Source organism: Colletes latitarsis, chromosome 7, assembly GCF_051014445.1.
Source record: "Colletes latitarsis isolate SP2378_abdomen chromosome 7, iyColLati1, whole genome shotgun sequence".
In the NCBI taxonomy this organism is placed as follows: Eukaryota; Metazoa; Arthropoda; class Insecta; order Hymenoptera; family Colletidae; genus Colletes; species Colletes latitarsis.
In genome coordinates this window covers 11,998,710-12,018,202 of record NC_135140.1, presented here as the reverse complement: position 1 = coordinate 12,018,202, position 19,493 = coordinate 11,998,710, and the positions used below count along the sequence as shown (strand labels likewise).

At 35.6% G+C, this 19,493-nt stretch overlaps 2 protein-coding genes across 2 annotated transcripts; both read right to left on the bottom strand.

Annotated features, from left to right (window-relative positions):
* Positions 1-1,767: 1,767 nt before the first annotated feature.
* On the bottom strand, positions 1,768-4,107 carry LOC143343393 (uncharacterized). Its single transcript, XM_076768254.1, has 3 exons — positions 3,779-4,107; positions 3,379-3,583; positions 1,768-2,046 (listed from the first exon to the last, which is right to left on the bottom strand). Exons 1-3 carry the CDS (start codon positions 4,072-4,074, stop codon positions 1,768-1,770), a joined length of 780 nt encoding a protein of 259 aa, XP_076624369.1. The 5' UTR covers positions 4,075-4,107.
* Positions 4,108-11,564: 7,457 nt separating this feature from the next.
* LOC143343880 (odorant receptor 9a-like) lies at positions 11,565-18,649 on the bottom strand. The gene is made up of 9 exons (XM_076769216.1): positions 18,506-18,649; positions 16,960-17,085; positions 16,766-16,886; positions 15,519-15,780; positions 14,550-14,672; positions 12,908-12,998; positions 12,699-12,835; positions 12,417-12,549; positions 11,565-11,615 (listed from the first exon to the last, which is right to left on the bottom strand). The coding sequence occupies exons 1-9, from the start codon at positions 18,647-18,649 to the stop codon at positions 11,565-11,567; spliced, it is 1,188 nt and encodes a 395-aa protein (XP_076625331.1).
* Between the last annotated feature and the right edge of the window lie 844 nt (positions 18,650-19,493).

Below are 19,493 nucleotides of genomic sequence, written 5' to 3'. Positions count from 1 at the left end.
AGGCTAATTGACACCTTCGAATCTTAATAACAGTTTCAAATAACCATTCTTTGGCATCGTGTCGTATTCTATCGATGGACGGCAGAAAAAAATGCTGTTTCAAGCTTCATGGGCTTCCTTAACAATATTTCTGACTAGCTACGGTATAACTAAAAATAAAAATAAATTGAAGTTATCTACAACAGTTTAAGTAACCTAGCGGTGCTGTAATTAAAAGTTACACAGTCTAATAGTAATTGCGTAAATTTGCTTTAAAACTTAACGCAAGGCTCTCGATGATTAAAAAATTAACGCGTATCGAACCAATTACAATGACGATGGCACTATACGGTTTTACATTGTTTCTATCACTCGTTACGCACTATAGAAATTAGTAACACGCAATATCGCGATATCAATAAATACTGTATAATAATTCACGCTTATTTAACAATAATTCGACGCGTTTTCTTACGTCTAACATTATCGAGCATTTCGTTAATCTTTGGATGGTTAGCCGTGTTTCTATGATCATATACAATTTACAATTATAAATAATATAAATTATGAATGTACATACGAACAAATTTCTATTAGCAATTCACACATACTCGTAGAGAATTAGATATTACACGAAACTGTCGCTTAATTAACGTAACTAATTGTCAGCGTATGACCGTGATCGATACGTTCAATCGATTAATTCCATACATGTGGATAACAGAGTTCAGGTTGAAAATGTAAATTATGGCTTTCTCACGTCAAAAACGTACAAAGTTATAGAGAATTAAAATAATTATTCAGTATAAGGAGCTAAACAAACGGAAAAATTGGAAAAATATACATGATTTCCTACGAAACATGTATTCAAATTAATCTAATTGATTACAGCGAAAATTTTTATCTAGATAAATATTTCAAACAACGAATGAAAGATTATGGCCTGTTATTTATTGGCCAACTTTTAAATATCTATGAAAAAACAATCTGGTTACAAAGAGGTCGCCTATAATTCGATAAAATCTCCATCTGGACAATGTAAAATCTCGTAGAAAACTGAACATTTTTGTTTTACATCCGTTAGTTAAAAGAAAACTAAATCGATACTGCATTCGCAACTTTTAAGGTAGTTTTCACCCCTCGATACGTGCCTGATAAAATTTTAAATGCTGTATTTGTGTGCAAAGTTTCATAAAAATTCGCGTGTCATGGTTAAGTAATGTTTTTCATAAGTAAAAAATTGAAAATCGCGTCACCTTTAATTCTGCAGAAGTTGCGATTGATCCCACAGATGCATGCAAAGTATTTTTATAAATGACAAACGTTACTATTATATGATTCGGTAAATTTTTATATCAGGTGTTTATACAAGGTGTCCCACTTAAAGGTAGCCACCTAAATATCATCTCTATTCTATCATTATATAAAAAATTTTTATACACTTTATATAGCATCAAAATACACGGCAAAAGTAACTTTTCGAGTTTCGAGAATCGTCGTAAGTGTATATTGAAATGACCGCTTAAAAAATTAAATTTATTTATATCGAGATCACAGACAACTTCTAGCTCCATCTCAAAGGTATATTTATCATTCTAACGTATATATTGAAATAAGATAAAACATTTCTCATGTATTCGTACAGCTAACAAAATCTCATATTTCAACGCAGATCAAAATTACTGTATCTTCGAAACACGATCGTTTAAAAATTTATAGGATCGCGACCTCCGCAGAATTTAATCGATGAATTCTTTACCATTCTCGTTTTCTTTAGTTCCTGTTTCGTCATTGCCATTTTCCATCGTGTTTTTGAAGAAGATCGCACAACGCCGCGATATAAGTCTGCGCCATTTGTAGCGTTTCGAACTTACTGAGCTTGTGATCGGCGCCAAGGCTGGGCACAACTTCCCGCAACTTATCGAAGGCGTCGTTCAAACCGTTCATTCGACGCCTCTCGCGCGCGTTCGCGGCTAGACGCCGACGCTTCAGGACGCTCGGTGACGGTGGTATGTCCCTTGATCTTCGTCTTCCTCTTCGGGGGCTGTTCGTAGGAGATAACTGTCTCTGAAAAGCCATTCGTAAGGCAAACTTTACGTTACTAAACCCTTTAGGCTAGATACAAACGAGCGACATTTTCCGTTGTGATATTGTAGAGATTCTATGTTTTTCTTTGTCTTGCGATTATTGTCTGCCTTCGTTCTTTTAATTGCAAAACAAGGAAAAGTATAGATCGTAATGGAAAGAGCCGCTCGTCTGTTTCTAGCCCAACTCGACTGTCTAATAGTCGTGCAAAATTAAAATGGACAGGGAAAATAGGTATGAATTAAATTTAATCGAAGTACTATAACTATTATGCACTTAAGTTTTATATATTATACAGGGTGTTTGGCCACCCTTGGAAAAATTTTAATGGGAGATTCTACAGACCAAAATAAGACGAAAATCAAGAATACCAATTTGTTGATTAAGGCTTCGTTAAAAAGTTATACGAGGTATACAAGTAGACCTTACATTCAATATACTTTTTGGACCCACTTTTCTGGGGCTCCAGACCTCCATAAATACGCATTTTTTGCATTTTGAAACATTATAACCCTTCGATCCGTCCAGAAGTTATGATTTTTTAAACATACGCCTAAAATTTCGGGGAAACATTTCCGGCCACACAGTATATTTTCGATAAAGAATTTTTTTCTCGAAAGTGCGTAGGATTTCAGGGGTATGTGTATTCACCAAAAATGATTGTAATTGACCCCCACAATTGAAAATAATTTTTTCAGAATAATTTGAAATTTTTCAATTTTGTCGAACATTTTGTCAACCTTCTCGAATTTTTTTGTAGAAAGTGGGTAGGATTTCGGGGGTATATCTATTCACCAAAAATGATTGTAATTAACCCTCGCAACCGAAAATAATTTTTCCAAAACGATTTGAAATTTTTTTTTCCATCGGAAAATTTCACACCTTTTTGAATTTTTTTCTAGAAAATGGGTAGGATTTCGGGGGTATGTGTACTCACCAAAAATGATTGTAATCGACTCTTGCAACCGAAAATAATTTTTCCAGAACGATTTGAAATTTTTAAATTTAATTATTAATAACCGTTTAACGAAGCCTCCATCAACAAATTGGTATTCTTGATTTTCGTCTTATTTTGGCCTCCAGAATCCCCCATTAAAATTTTTTCCAGGGGTGGCCGAACACCCTGTATAACTTCGATGATCTGACGAGAATTGATGTTTCAATCGTGACACGAACGCGTTTCCAATTAAGAAAATACCCAAACAATAGAGCTTTTCAGAAAAGTCTCAGTTATCCGGCTTTCAGAGACGTTATTATCTTATTCTCGCGAAACATCGAATCGTATATCACTTTTCTTTGTATCCCTTAATTCACCTGCGCGGACGTAACAGGTTGCCAGCAATTCCTTTTCGGTTCGACGATCATCTGCATCGGTTCGCTGCTTTCGAGGGTGTGAAATTTCTGTTCCTGAGGCGGCGTCTCGTAACAATAAGATGGCGGATGGTACTCCACGGAATTATCCTCGTGCAGCATCGGTCTAGGGGAGGCGGTATGACTTATCACGTGCTGTGGTTCGTATCTGTTAAAATCAGCCGAAATTCACTATGAAAAAATAGCGAAAACATCGCTCTTAATCGCGACTCGGTGCACGGAAAAGGGTGTATCTCGCGCACAGAACGAACAAACAAAGCGATTCGTCGGTGGTTCGATCGAACGTGCAGGGTAGAAGTAAGCTTGCAAAAATCATGCGTGCGTATCGAAAATGCCGACTTACCTCTGCGGCGTAGCTGGCGTCAGGATACCGAAAGAGCTTCTTTCGTACGAGTCCGGTGTTCTCGAATATTTCGTAACCACATCGTTCCCGTAATTCACAGTCTCGATTTCTTTTCGCGGCGTATGCTCACCTTTGTGCGCGTAATTCTCGCCGAACGGAACTTTCATGGAATCGTAATTCGGCGAGTTGTACGGAGAAGGGTACAAGGAATCGTACGTCCTCGTTGTACTCGGATAAACGGTGGTGACCATTTCAGAGGGAACCGAGTAATCGTGGTGATTCGTCAGAAGAGCCATCGTTGGAAACGTTCTAAACGTTTAGCGACACGATAATCGTACAAGAATTAAAAAAAAAAAAACAATCTCGCCGTGGCTGTGGGACGCTTTTTATTGTCTTCGTCGGGATTGTCTCGTACAGCGTACTACGTAATTCACATCGTGACCGTGTAATCGTTGCACTGGCCAACCTTTTTAATCACTTAGTCCGGTCCGTCCATCGACAGCTTTCGATCACGAATCGTAGAATCGGCATTTATAACGACACAAGGCTCCCCGATCGAACGTCGCCCGTCGATCGTTGGTCCCGTTCGCGAGATCTAGGTGAATCGTGAAACGAATCGCGGCGTGTCTCGTTGGTACGGATGCACTGTGCACGGAGATCGTGTCATTGGTTCGGAAACGGTAACAATAGGAAGAAGTCACCGATCCTCGCGGTGTAAAGGCTCGAGTTTGAGTGTGGCGCGTGCCGTGCGTCCTTCAGCACATCAACATATGGTTCCCACTTCGTTTCATGTCCATTCTGAAGGTGCACCTGGTGGCCCATTCTGGCTCCTTCTGTAGGCTACCCTCTCCTCTTCTTCGTCGGTACCACTTTACCCTGTAGAAACGTGCCGCCGCGGTCGCTTTTTCTTTCCTCCCTTCTTTCCTTCCTGTCGTGGCCTTATCTGTCTTTCGCGTACACAGGAGCTGAACGCTTCCTCAAAGGAAGGTGTACCTGTTGATTTAGATAACGGACGCCCGAGCAAGGGGTTACCTGTTGATTTAAATTCCAACCATCCACGAGAATCTAGGATTAAATGTAATTTTCGGGGTGCCGGTTGCGCTACAATCAAGTCAAATACTTCGTATTTACTATAAAAGATCGACTGTCTTGCACATTCGTTGTACAAGGTGTATCACATAATCGTTCAATCTTAACATTAGGTTTACGGACACTCGTTGCGCATATTTTTATTATAAAGTAAGTTATTTTCTTTTAATTAGAGTATACATCCATTATCGTTGCATCAATTCAATTCAACATAAATTGCTAACAAATAATGCGTCAAATTGACGCGTACCGTAAACCTAGTGTTAAGGGGGTGTTCTTGTCTAGAATTGAAAAAAAATCGATTTCCTTTTTATTGCACTTCCTTAAAGTATATATCGTTGAAGATATGTCTGCAACAGGATTTGTTTTAATGCGTAATATTTACGACGTTACAGCCGTTTGAAGAGCGCAGCTCGTAGTTGTGGCGAATGATCCGGTCGGGCAGTAAAATGTGTTTTTCTCGGCACCACACTTTTTTGGACTGGTGTGCACGATATCTCAAGTTCTAGTTCATCGATTGACTTCGAAGCAGAGAACCTTCAGCATACGTGCCCCCTATCGCGCGAACCACGGGTTTTTAAAAAATGTTTATTCTTTCGTACTTTTTATGCGTTTTACAGACTCATAAAAACCAACAAAAAACAGTATTTAAACTTCAAAGTATCGCCATTCTTTTAATTATCAAGACTTTTAATTTCTGGTGGTTCACGTAATAGTCATATTCATACAAAATAAGATGCCATTTTATTTCATTGTTTCGGATTAAAGGAACTTCCTTTATTTAAAGGAAGATTAAAGGTATTTCCTTTACAATACTTTCGTTAACCAAACACAGTTCGATTATGATTATTTTTTGTTTACAAAAATAATTTGTGTTCTTTAAATGTTAGTAAATACGTATGCCACAACCGATACATAAAAAGTTATATAGTTTCTTTGTAAAAAAATCTCGAAAAAAGCTGAAAATATCAGATTCTAGACGAGAATACCCCCTTAATGTTCAAATTAAAGGCATTAGGAATAAACAGCTGTATGCTTTCTTGGCTATCCAGTTTTTCATCAGATAGAGTTCAAATAGTTAAATTTAATAATAATTACTCGAGAGAAATTAATATTACATCTGGTGTTCCACATCAAATTATAATTATAACGTAGTTTACGTTAAAAGTAATAAGTATTCTAGATCTGTGTAGTTAACATAAAGTGCCTGACAAAATGATAGGACATTGGATATTTTTGAATGTTTCGCGTACATTTTAGATACTCTATGCAGGGAAAAATTTTAATGGGGGATTCTAGAGGCCAAAATAAGACGAAAATCAAGAATACCAATTTGTCGATGGAAGCTTCGTTAAAAAGTTATTAACGTTTAAAGTTCCGCCTGTACTGAATTTTTTTTCTCGAAAATGCGCAAGATTTCGGGGGTATGTCTATTCACCACAAATGATTGTAATTGACCCCCGCAACCGAAAATAATTTTTCCAAAACGATTTGAAATTTTTTTTTTCCGTCGAAAAATTTCATACCTTCTCGAATTTTTTTCTAGAAAATAAGTAGGATTTCGGGGGTATGTGTAATGACCAAAAATAATTGTAATTGACCCCCGCAACCGAAAATAATTTTTCCAAAACGATTTGAAATTTTTTTTTTCCGTCGAAAAATTTCATACCTTCTCGAATTTTTTTCTCGAAAGTGCGTAGGATTTCGGTGGTATAACTACTCACCAAAAATGATTGTAATTGACCCCCGCAACCGAAAATAATTTTTCCAAAACGATTTGAAATTTTTTTTGTCCGTCGAAAAATTTCATACCTTCTCGAATTTTTTTCTCGAAAGTGTGTAGGATTTTGGGGGTATGTCTATTCACCAAAAATTATTGTAATTGACCCCCGCAACCGAAAATAATTTTTCCAAAACGATTTGAAACTTTTTTTTTCCGTCGAAAAATTTCACACCTTCTCGAATTTTTTTCTAGAAAGTGTGTAGGATTTCGGGGGTATGTCTATTCACCAAAAATAATTGTAATTGACCCCCGCAACCGAAAATAATTTTTCTAAAACGATTTGAAACTTTTTTTTTTCCGTCGAAAAATTTCATACCTTCTCGAATTTTTTTCTAGAAAGTAAGTAGGATTTCGGGGGTATGTGTAATGACCAAAAATGATTGTAATTGACCCCCGCAACCGAAAATAATTTTTCCAAAACGATTTGAAATTTTTTTTGTCCGTCGAAAAATTTCATACCTTCTCGAATTTTTTTCTCGAAAGTGCGTAGGATTTCGGGGGTATGTGTAATGACCAAAAATGATTGTAATTGACCCCCGCAACCGAAAATAATTTTTCCAGAACTATTTGAAATTTTTTTTTTCATCGAAAAATCTCACACCTTCTTGAATTTTTTTCTAGAAAGTGAGTAGGATTTCGGGGGTATGTCTATTCACCAAAAATTATTGTAATTGACCCCCGCAACCGAAAATAATTTTTCCAGAACGATTTGAAATTTTTTAATTTAATTGTTAATAACTTTTTAAGGAAGCCTCCATCAAGAAATTGTTATTCTTGATTTTCGTCTTATTTTGGCCTCTAGAATCCCCCATTACAATTTTTCCTAGGGGTGGCCGAACACCCTGTATGCTAACAAAAATATTCATACAATCAGGTTCAAGAAAATTTTGTTCTGTAAGCCAGTTGGAATCCAAACTTCGAGCTTTGATGCAATATCTATTCAAATTTCTATAAATCGTTGATGTTTAAAATTTCAAAAATCCCCTGAACTGACAAATTTGGTTTGTTTTCAATTAAATTACAAATTTTATCCTCGTCAAGTTCAGAGTATCGAACAGCACGAACTTACGGGTTTAAAAAACGCAACTGAATACTCTAAATAAGGTAAAATATCTATAGTCGAAAAACGACAGAAATACTCTTAATTTTTCGGAAGCTTTAAATTCGAGTTATTAAGTTTAACGTATAGAATCGGAGGGGAATTTGTCATAATATTTCGGCACGCGATAGCGTAAAAACTTGAAAACGCCGAGGTGACGTTGCACTGCACGCTGAAAATTTATTTCCAATTACCGATTTTCCAGCCTTTGTCTCGTTTATCCGGAACACTCGAACAGACTTTCGCTGGTTCGTCGGTTCGTTGAAACGACAGATGCTTTTATAATAGAAGCTACAGAATATAATAACTGCATATAATATGTGCATCTTACTCGTCGGAGGAAAAAGAGTGGCAGAGGAAGTGAAAACAAAGAGAAGATGGTATACTTACGCACGACGGTCGATGACACCGGGTACATTTAACACTTATTCGACAACCGTCGTGCCAATAATTCTAACAATTAATTAAAAACTTATTAGGAACTCGGGACCAGCGAATCTCTTCGAGCACAGAAAAATTTCTTTAAAATTCTATTACGATCGGTTTAGATAATAGCTATTAATTCACCTCGTATTAAAGTAATGACAAAAATTTTTATATCGTACGACAGATCGATGCACGGTGCGAAATTTTCGACGAACGCAAAATGGCGAGGGTGGTAAATTAGCGAAACGCCAACGGCCAAGACAGTGCCTTGGGGCGAATCGCTTCGAGACAATTAGAGATATCCATCGTGCAAAGGGATCTATCCCTGTTAAGAAGGGGCACGGCGCGTGCCCTGCGCCAACGAACAACTGGGTGCATGACGAAAGCCTCAGCAAGGTGTTGCTCCGGCGAGTGCACAAGATTTTAGGATAAAGAACGCCGACTAACGGGGGGGAAAAAACTGTCCCGGGTGCGCTCGGACGTGAAGGCACAGACCTTCGTGGAAACAAAGTCCGTTGACCAGGGAAAATCGTCATTTCCCGAAGATCGCGCGAAGAATCCTATGCTAACCTTTGCTGATCAATTTAGTAAATAGTAAGATTATCATTACTGGCATCTGCTAATTTCTACCACCATCTAGACGGTTAAGAAGTAGAGTAACTTTTCTCATTCCTACGTAAAATTCGAAATACAGTATAGGTATGTACGTGATCCCGTAAATCGAATTTCTGCATTATACAATACACATACCGATGAGATAGATTTTTTTAAACCACTCTCAAAAGGAGTCTGCGACAAATTATACGAATGGTGGAACAAGTTGTTAATTGTTATATTTACGTGTCTGTTCTAGTTGTATAAGTTTGCAAAAAGGAGCATTGCCTGTTAAATTGTATTATTCAATAGTAATAATCTAAGAGTACGAAAACATGGCATTTGAAGAATTAAAGATACATATTAGATTAGAATGCGTTCATACAAGAGAGTACAATTGCGTATGCAGCACAATGGGCAATTTTCAAAAATTTTTGTACGAATTAAGTTAGTACAATAAGTAAATTCACTCTATATCCATAAACACAAGTAACACAGTACATTATGTTGATACTAATGATATTGGTGGTATTTGTATCGATCAATTCACAATTGATTTTCTCGAGAACGAAGCCTCGAATAAAAAAATTTTATTCTTTATTTTCGTTTTGTTTTTTCATGTAAAATCACCCATTCTCCGGGTGCACAATCGATGCTAAGACACCTTGTATATTGTATTTAAAACGAGTCCATTAAGGCGGCATAAATGTACGCAAACTTCGCGTTCGAAGAAAGTAAAGTGAACTAATCGATCTTTCGATCGATCACTATTCTCAACCGATAGTATCGACTACTATAAATGATATTCGAGATTGTCGTCATTTTAACATGTCTTCCTTAACCGAAGAAAGTTGTACTCTTAGTTCGATTATTATTAATATTGAATGATACAATTTAACAGACAATGCTCCTTTTTACAAACTTATACAGGGAAAAATTTTAATGGGAGATTCTAGACGCCAAAATAAGACGAAAATCAAGAATATCAATTTATTGATGGTGGCTTCGTTAAGAAGTTACTAACGTTCAAAGTTCCGCCAATACTGAATTTTTTTCTCGAAAGTGGTTAGGATTTCGAGGGTATGTCTATTCACCAAAAATGATTATAATTGACCCCCACAACGGAAAATAATTTTTCCAGAACGATTTGAAACTTTTCAATTTCGCCGAAAAATTTAGATACCTACCCCCTGTCGATTTCTCTTAAAAATTCGTTTTTCATTTTTAGTAATTTCGCTTGTCGTCCTACAGAAAAGTTGTTTAATACTTTTCTGTAGGTATCTATGGGCTCTACTTCAGAAAAAAGTTCCATTGAAATATATTCACTATTATAGAAGTTATGGCTGTTTGAAAATTGGACCATTTTTATGGGGTTTTTCTAACATTGCGGGGCCAAGGAACAACCTTTCGAATATTTTTATAATTGCTACATATTCTACACTAAAATACGCGGCGTTTGGCTTTTTGAACATTAAAATCGTCCAATCCGTTCAGAAGTTATGGTGTTTTAAAGATTCACATGAAATTTTTGGCCTGAAATTATATTTTCGGTAAGGAATTTTTTTCTCGAAAATGGGTGGGATTTCGAGGGTATGCCTATTGACCAAAAATGATTATAATTGATCCCTACAATCAAAAATAATTTTTTTAGAACGATTTGAAATTTTTTAATTATGTCGAAAAATTTCACACCTTTTCAAATTTTTTTCACGAAACTGAGTAGGATTTCGGGGGTATATCTATTCATCGAAAATGATTATAATCGTCCCTTGAACCGAAAATAATTTTTCCAGAATGATATGAAATTTTTTAATTTAATTGTTAATAACTGTTTAACGAAGCCTCCATCAACAAATTGGTATTCTTGATTTTCGTCTTATTTTGGCTTCTAGAATCCCCCATTAAAATTTTTCCCAGGGATGCCCGAACCCCTGTATAGCTAAAACAGACGCGTAAATACAAAAATGTACATTCCGTATATCTTGTTGCTCATTAATTAGTTTCAATATTTCGACACTCTTAGTCTACTACTACAAATTAAAACTAAATGTATAGAAAATTGAAAAAAAAAGTAGCTATTATCCTCTGCTAGTTTCAACTGTAACCGACGGATGGTTACCAATTCGAAAGTTGCAGATTCCTAATTGCTTCGTTGATGTATTACTTGGTCTCTCCGCTCGTCGTCCACCAATCTTTTCAGTCGACAAACAAGTTTGATCGTTACAAATAGAGACGAATGCAATTCAGCCGTCGTTGAAATTCATCCGGTCGTTCGGGGATTAAAATTGGTTCCTGATTAATAACGTCGTCCACTGTGACGAGCGTTAACAAGTTTTTATCGACTTTCGAACGACTTCCTCGATAGATGTGCGAACGAAAATCAATTAGGCCCAGGTGGGAGGTGGAGCACGTGCCGCGTGTTTGATAGATCGGTGTTGCTGGTCTCAGTGTCGACGATCTATTTCGTTTGAAAAGGAATCGAGCCCCGAGAACCATATGGTACGATTCGGTGAACGTGGAACATCAAATTCGTACCTTTTGTCCATGAAGTGCGATAGGTTGGAACTATACCACGAAACGAGAATTTTTAAATGGAAACCGTGACAAGACCAGGGGAGGAAGGGGGCTCCCTTAGGCGCCACGAGGGTGCCAAATTTAATTAACTATTTTTATTCCACCGTAAATGCATATCGATTTCACAAATGCATTCCGATAATGTCAACACGTTTCTTTATTCTCCACAAATCTCTCTTCTCATCGACGAACATTAATATCTGTTATTGGTTAGTTAATGATCATTGAAAAGAGCAAAGCACCATGCAGTAAGAAAATGACGTTCGTAGGACCTTCAAAAATATTAATAAAGCATAGTTTATTAAATATTGAGATGTACTTTTGTACTTTTGGTGAAATGGTCGCTTATCTTATATTATAACATAGAATGCTGTAAAATTCCGTTTATCCGGCATACTTGGGACTGGGACAATGATAAAACGATGAAAACGAGGAATATAATTACAGGCGAGATATACGAGTAAATCTTAGATCAAAATTCATTCGATCCATTTTTCTATATCACTTCTGTATCACTATTTTCGTATCACTCGCAACATTACAAGCAGGTTACAGAAATTAACACAAAAAGAAGTGAGACAGACAATGAAATTACGGTAACATTTCTGGCCACACATTATATTTTCGGAAAAGAATTTTTTTCTCGGAAGTACGTAGGATTTCGGGGGTATGTATATTCATCAAAAATGATTCTAATTAACCCCCACAACCAAAAATAATTTTTTCAGAACGATTTGAAATTTTTTCATTTCGGCCAAATAATTTCTGCACTTACCCCCTGTAAATTTTTTTTAAAAATTCGTTTTTCATCTTTAATAAACTCATTCATGGCTAATGTAGTAATTCAAAGTATTAATAAAAAATAAAATATATAAAATTCCTACGTTTTGTATTCGTCAACTGTTTAGTGTCGATGTCACTGCTGGATGCATACGACTGTGACTTCTTTGTTTGTGTGAATTATAATCCATTTATAGAAGAATAGTCGAGGTAAATATACCGGTTATTCGGATATTCCGGATAATCGAAACTCTACTGCACTGATAACATTATAAAGACAATGAAAACCTTACCGATGTGAAGTTCTCTAAATTTAAAATGTAGAGTTTTCCAGCTGTTACTTTAATAGGCCTCATACTTTTCGACAACATAACGCTCAAGAGTTTCCTGGAATTCAAAGATGAATAATACCAGTTGCCGCTCGTCCTGAAAACATGGATTTCCATTTCAATATTTCTCTATTGGTACTGGTGGTCCGTAGAAATTCGAAAACTTAAATTATTATCGAGCAGACAGACAAAAAATTGTCCTTTTCTAATCTGGACCTAAAAATTGTACGTTTTAAAGATTCTTACGTATATTCAAAAATACGATTGGTGGAATCCAACATTTGTTGGCCACGCCAGCTATCGAGAAAAAGGATACTCAACAGGCATATCGTAAACGATCCAAACCTGAGAGACTTGTTTGGTGTTGCTAGATTTGCTATCGCCTAATTAGAAAGCAAATGATTAGTATGCAAGCGCTGGCCAAGTATGGGAACTGCTGTTTAAGCGAAACCGACCTGAAATTGTGTGAAGCTTACACCCATCAGATTGAATCCTAATTGGAAGAAGAGAGCCACCGTGTTTGCATCCTCGATTGTTTTACCAAATCTTCAATACAATAAAAATAGGATGGAGAAGGTCGATATTTTTTCAAATAAAAACTTTTAGAATGGAACGTACAAATTGTTCCATAACGTATCTATTTCAATAATAGATTGAGAACATATAAGCAATGGAAAACAGAGCACATATGTTTATGCAGGGTGTTCGGCCACCCCTGGGAAAAATTTTAATAGGGGATTTTAGAGGCTAAAATAAGACGAATATCAAGAATACTAATTTGTGGATGGAGACTTCGAAAAAATTTCAAATCGTTCTGGAAAAATTATTTTCGTTTGCAGGGATCAATTACAAGCACTTTTGGTGAATAGACATACCCCCAAAATCCTACCCATTTTCTAGAAAAAAATTCGAGAAGTGTGAAATTTTTCGACGGAAAAAAAAATTTCGAATCGTTTTAGAAAAATTATTTTCGGTTGCGGGGGTCAATTACAAGCATTTTTGGTGTATACATATATGCACGAAATCCTACGCAGTTTCGAGAAAAAAATTAGAGTAGCTACAGATACTTTCAGCAGCAAATTAAAAAATTTCAAATCGTACTAAAAAAATTATATTTAGTTACAGGGCTCAATTACAAGCATTTTTTGTCAATAGACATACCCCCGAAATCGAACGCATTTTTGAAAAAAAAATTCCTCACCGAAAATATAATTTCAGGCTAGAAATGCATCCCTGAAATTTCATCCGAATCTTTAAAACATCATAACTTTTGAACGGATTGGACGATTTTAATGTTCAAAAAAGCAAACGACACGTATTTTAGTGTAGAATATGTAGAAATTCTAAAAATATTAGACAAGTTGTCCCTTGACCCCCGAAAATGAGAAAACCCCCATAAAAATGGTCCAATTTTCAAACAGCCATAACTCCTACGATAGTGAATATATTTCAATGAAACTTTTTCCTGAACTAGAGCCCATAGGTACCTACAAAAAAGTATTACACAACTTTTCTGTAGGGCGTCAAACAAAATTACTAAAAATCAAAAACGAATTTTTAAGAAGAATCGACAGGGGGTAGGTGCCTAAATTTTTCGGCGAAAAAAAAAAATTTCAAATCGTTCTAAAAAAATTATTTTTAGCTAAGGGGGTTAATTACAATAATTTTTGGTCAATACACATACCCCCGAAATCCTATCCACTTTCTAGAAAAAAATTCGAGAAGTTGTGGTCGACGGAAAAAAAAAATTTCAAATCGTTCTGGAAAAATTATTTTCGGTTGCGGGGGTCAATTACAATCATTTTTGGTGAATAGATATATCCCCGAAATCTTGCGCATTTTCGAGAAAAAAATTCATTACGTACGGAATTTTAAACGTTAATAACTTTTTAACGAAGCCTCCATCAACAAATTGATATCCTTGATTTTCGTCTTATTTTGGACTCTAGAATCTCCCATTAAAATTTTCCCCAGGTCGTACACCCTGTATAAACATTTTTCGTTAGTTTTGTCCTCTGTGTATCACTGAAAAAGATGTTATGCAACATTCTGTACATAAAAACGCACGTGAAATAATTTTATAAAATCAATACTAACTCGATTATGTGTTTGTGCAGTATTATGCACGATCTAGTATTTTGATACGGTTTGTCTTCGTGTTTGTTAGGATATAATTCTATATCGTTGGTGTCGCCATCCACGAAATTTTTCAGTCGTCCTCTAAAGAATTGCAACCCACCATTTGTATTATGTAACGATTTTTAAAATTCATACACATAATTCGTTTAGAGTAGTGTACTTCTGCTAAAAGTATAAAGCACGCTTGCTATGGAAAACTGTTCATATTACGTGAAAATACTGTATAATTTTCCAGTCGAGTAATGCAAACAATTTTAATATGGGAACATTTGAAATTATTTAGAGATAAAGACATACATCAGAATCGATTAAATATTACATCAGTTTCCCTTATTTAATGTAATACTATGTACAGAGTTTTTATTCGAGTTCAAATCTAGCAATATTACCATAATTGTCTAAATAAAAAAACTCAATTTTGAGTCAAAGTCAAAGCCTTCAAGATTTCAAAGTCCTTAGAATTGTTTCAAACGACACCTACAAAGAACACGATTAGGCGAATTCAACCATACCACACGTACATACAATAATCTATAATCGTTGGTATCTCGAAAACAATACTTTTCAAATTGCCATATAATCCTGCAAACATAAATAAAATATGCAACATTCGTTTAAACATTTCTTCGATATCTCCGCCCGTTCTCAAGATATTTACATTTTTCGAGTAACTATCGCAACCGGTTAAAACATCTAATCTACGATTACACCACGCTAGACAAGATTAGTTTACATGCAATACACGTACGAGAAACTGTCAACTACTCACATGTACTTTGAACAAATACACACACTTCCATACAGGACTGCGTACAACAGACAAAACGCAGACGATAAGCTTTCGTTGTGCTTCTTGAGACGGTACATCACATTTATCACTAGTTGCACAGAAAGTGATCCCTCCTAGGTACTGCAAACTGTCATTACCCCAAAATCTCACAAATCCCGCACTCGTGTTGAACGTAAAGCACTATCATCGAATCGCAAGCAACCACGACCGTGATAAACGCCAGGGTGCCAAAGTACGAGTGTATCAGCATGAAATAGTAATATTTCTCCGTATCCACGAAATGTTCAATGCGAAACATTAGCGGTCGTTCGCCAGACAGATTGTAGAATCCTACAGCGTCAGCCGCGATCTGTAGCGATGGTACAATCATGAAGGGTGTCATTGTTCCGTATAGAGAAGCTGCCAATACATTCCAAATTAAACGGCACTTTCAGTCAGCTTTCGGGATTTTTCGTCGATCATTGGTTTGGCAACTATGCAATTGCGGATTTCACTGGTGGATGACTTTAGTTGAATTGTTACGTATTTGTATGTATTCGAAACGACAAACCCATGCTGTTGATAGTACTTTAATCTTCATTCAGAAAAAAACATTATATCGATCGATCGTATAGTTTGGTTTTGGCGTCGGTTGAACGTTATTTTTGGGGTGTTTCTGTGTACTTTTACAAAATAATGATTGTGTTGCTGCATTCGTACACCAATAATACAGTTAGAAGTTTAGTAGTATTGTGTTCCACCATGACAATGCAAGACCACACACATATTGGGCAACTCGACAAAAATTATTGGAGCTTGGTTGGAACATTTGTTTTGTTATTTGAGAAACTTCTTGTATGGTAAAAATTTCAATAACTACGATGATATCAAATCACACTTGGTTTTGTTATTTGCTGATAAAAACCAGAACTTTTATGAACATGGAATTATGATGTTGCCTGAAAGATGGCAAAAGATCGTTGTTAAAAATGGACATGGGTATTACGTTGCTAAATAAAGTTATTTCGTTCCATGAAAAATTGTCTTTTATTTTATTAAAATAATCCGCAGTTACTTAGTTGCCAAACCAATATTTAAAGGGGTTTTAAACTTTTTCAAAAAGTCCATTCTTTTTCTTTACACTTTCTCCAAGAACCTATCCAAACTATTTACAGTAAGAGGCAAAACTGAATACACAATTGGTGCTATAGTTCTGCACTATGTTTCGACTCAAGTTTATTATTTACAATGCTTCGTTATGTTATACAATTACTTTCTTTGAATTTTCCTTTCAAATTGTAAAAATCTTAAAAATGTCACCGGTGTTATAGTTATGTTCAACAGTGTAGTTCAATGAATTATAGTATTTTTTTAATTCAAATTGCGTAAGATAAAACAACATTACCTGCGTAATTAAAGGTAATTTTCTTCCCTACACCATAATGTCGCGAGAGAATGTCGAGATCGTTGCTCGATACTGAAAACATCTTCCAATCGTCTCTCATCATGTTCAAAAGATTCTTCATCTGTATTAGCAGTTTACATTCATTCGACGCGATCGTTGCATGTCAACCGATATCAGAAATGTGGGAAACGTACCTGACTGCCATTGAAAATAAAATTGGTAAATTTGGCGAGGCACATCCAGCTAATTATAAAAGGAGAAAAACCTTCCATGAACGAATCGATATCGCCTACGTTGAGCGCTGTTATCATTCCGCCGCCCTGTAAAACCATGCGCCATTTAGCACCGACGAAATTTGCTAAAAGTATGAACAATTTCGAAAAATTTTGAAAAATAGATCAAATTTCTTTAAACGCCATTTCGTCAACTTATGTTGAAGTATTTCGATCGTGGATATCAATTTTAAACACTAATCTCCATCGAGAAAATTTTACTAAAAATATTTACTACCACGTTTTGTAACAGATCGATAAATATTTCGAAAATAGAACGGTCTGGATATCACTGTTGATTTAGTAAAGAAAAGTTCTTGAAAAATGCCTCCTTTCCCGAGCCATTAGCTTTTAAGCAAAAATTCGCGAAAATAATTTGATACCTTTGCCGTTGAAGAATAAAATAAAATATTATAATAAATATTAATCTATACAGGGTGTTCGGCCACCCCTGGGAAAAATTTTAATGGAAGATTCTGGAGGCCAGAATAAGACAAAAATCAAGAATATAAATTTCTTGACTAAGGCTTCGTTAAAAAGTGATTAAAAAATTTCAAATCATTCTGAAAAAATTATTTTAAATTGCAGAGGTTAATTACAATCATTTTTGGTGAATAGGCATAACCCCGAAATCCTACCCAGTTTCGAGAAAAAAATTCGTTATTGCAAATATAATGTCTGATCACGAATGAATGATTCCCATGAAATTTGACGTGTTTCAAATCGTTCTGAAAAAATTATTTTCGGTTGCAGAAGTCAATTATAATCATTTTTGGTGAATAGACACATCTCCAAAATCCTACCCAATTTCGAGAAAAAAATTCGTTAACGAAAATATAATATCTGACCATGAATGAATGATTTCCCTGAAATTTCACGTGTTTCAAATCGTTCTGAAAAAATTATTTTCGGTTGCAGAGATCAATTATAATCATTTTTGGTGAATAGACACATCTCCAAAATCCTACCCAGTTTCGAGAAAAAAATTCGTTAACGAAAATATATTGTCTGATCACGAATGAATGATTCCCATGAAATTTGACGTGTTTCAAATCGTTCTGAAAAAATTATTTTCGGTTGCAGGAGTCAATTATAATCATCTTTGGTCAATAGACCTACCCCCGAAATCCTACGCACTTTCTAGAAAAAAATTCCAAAGAAGAAGGTGTGGAATTTTTCGACGGAAAAAAAAAATTTCAAATCGTTCTGAAAAAATTATTTTTGGTTGTTGGAGTCAATTATAACCATCTTTGGTCAATAGATATACTGTGGAATTTCTACCCACTTTCGAGAAAAAAAATTCAGTACGTGCGGAACTTTAAATAACTTTTTAACGAAGCCTCCACCAACAAATTGTTATTCTTGATTTTCGTCCTCTTTTGGCCTCCAGAATCTTCGATTACAATTTTTCCCAGGGGTGAACACCCTGTATATGTATACATACATGCGATTCGGAATATAGTATTACCTGAATAATCGTTTGAAGAGCAATGATTGGAATAAAAACTATTCCGATCAAAATCTTTTCCAGTGTAGATTGATAAGGCCATTGGCCGATTACTCTCAAAAAATATTTATTGACACGTAAGTACTCATACTGGCTACTTTCCATTCCATCCATTTCGATACTTCTTCGGTTCCTCCTACTCAACAACTGCCCTTAGAACTTTTCGCGTAAAATGTCGACGACGCTCATGCGCGAGACATGATTACGGACTCGTTACACAGTCCGTTTGTCAGGCATACTCAGGGGATAATTGCTCAAAATTGGTACATTTAATCATTCACACAGAGCTATTACGAAGGGTGAAAGCACAAAGGATGGTGTAGATTGCAAATTCTTTTTTTTTTATTGCTCTGATAGTTACCAAGCTCCGTGTAATAATCGAACGTTTGAAAAGAAACGTTAAGAATTCTCCTTTTGCCTGTTGTTTATGCATACGGAATCAAAAGCTGAAGGAAAAATCAGACGTTTCTTCGGGACTCAGAATGCATCAAAGCGCGTAATATGGAAAGTACAAAGTGGCAACGACATTGTTACGAACTAAAAGTGTCCACATTCGTTATTTTCTTTAACTATAATTAAACGTTACAGTTCCGACTGTAAATGATTTTTTTTTTTATTTTTAAATAATATGTACGATAAGACCTACTGTTTTGCTTTTTTATTTAACTGTTTCCTTTTCTCTGTTTAGACACACGTGTAATTTCATGGTTCGAAGCAGCCGCGGGTGCAACGATTTCGAGAATTTCATTGATTTCAACGACTGTGAAAGGTAAGCTCCATTCTCTTCTTCGAATTCTATTATTTAATTCTGTTTCCTGTATATGGGAAACACGGTTAAATGTCGTCGAAAATGAAAATCATTCTAAAATAAATACTTTACAAAACGAGATACAATTTCAATTTAAAATGGTTTCCAAACTTACCTGTAATTATGTACACATATTTTAAA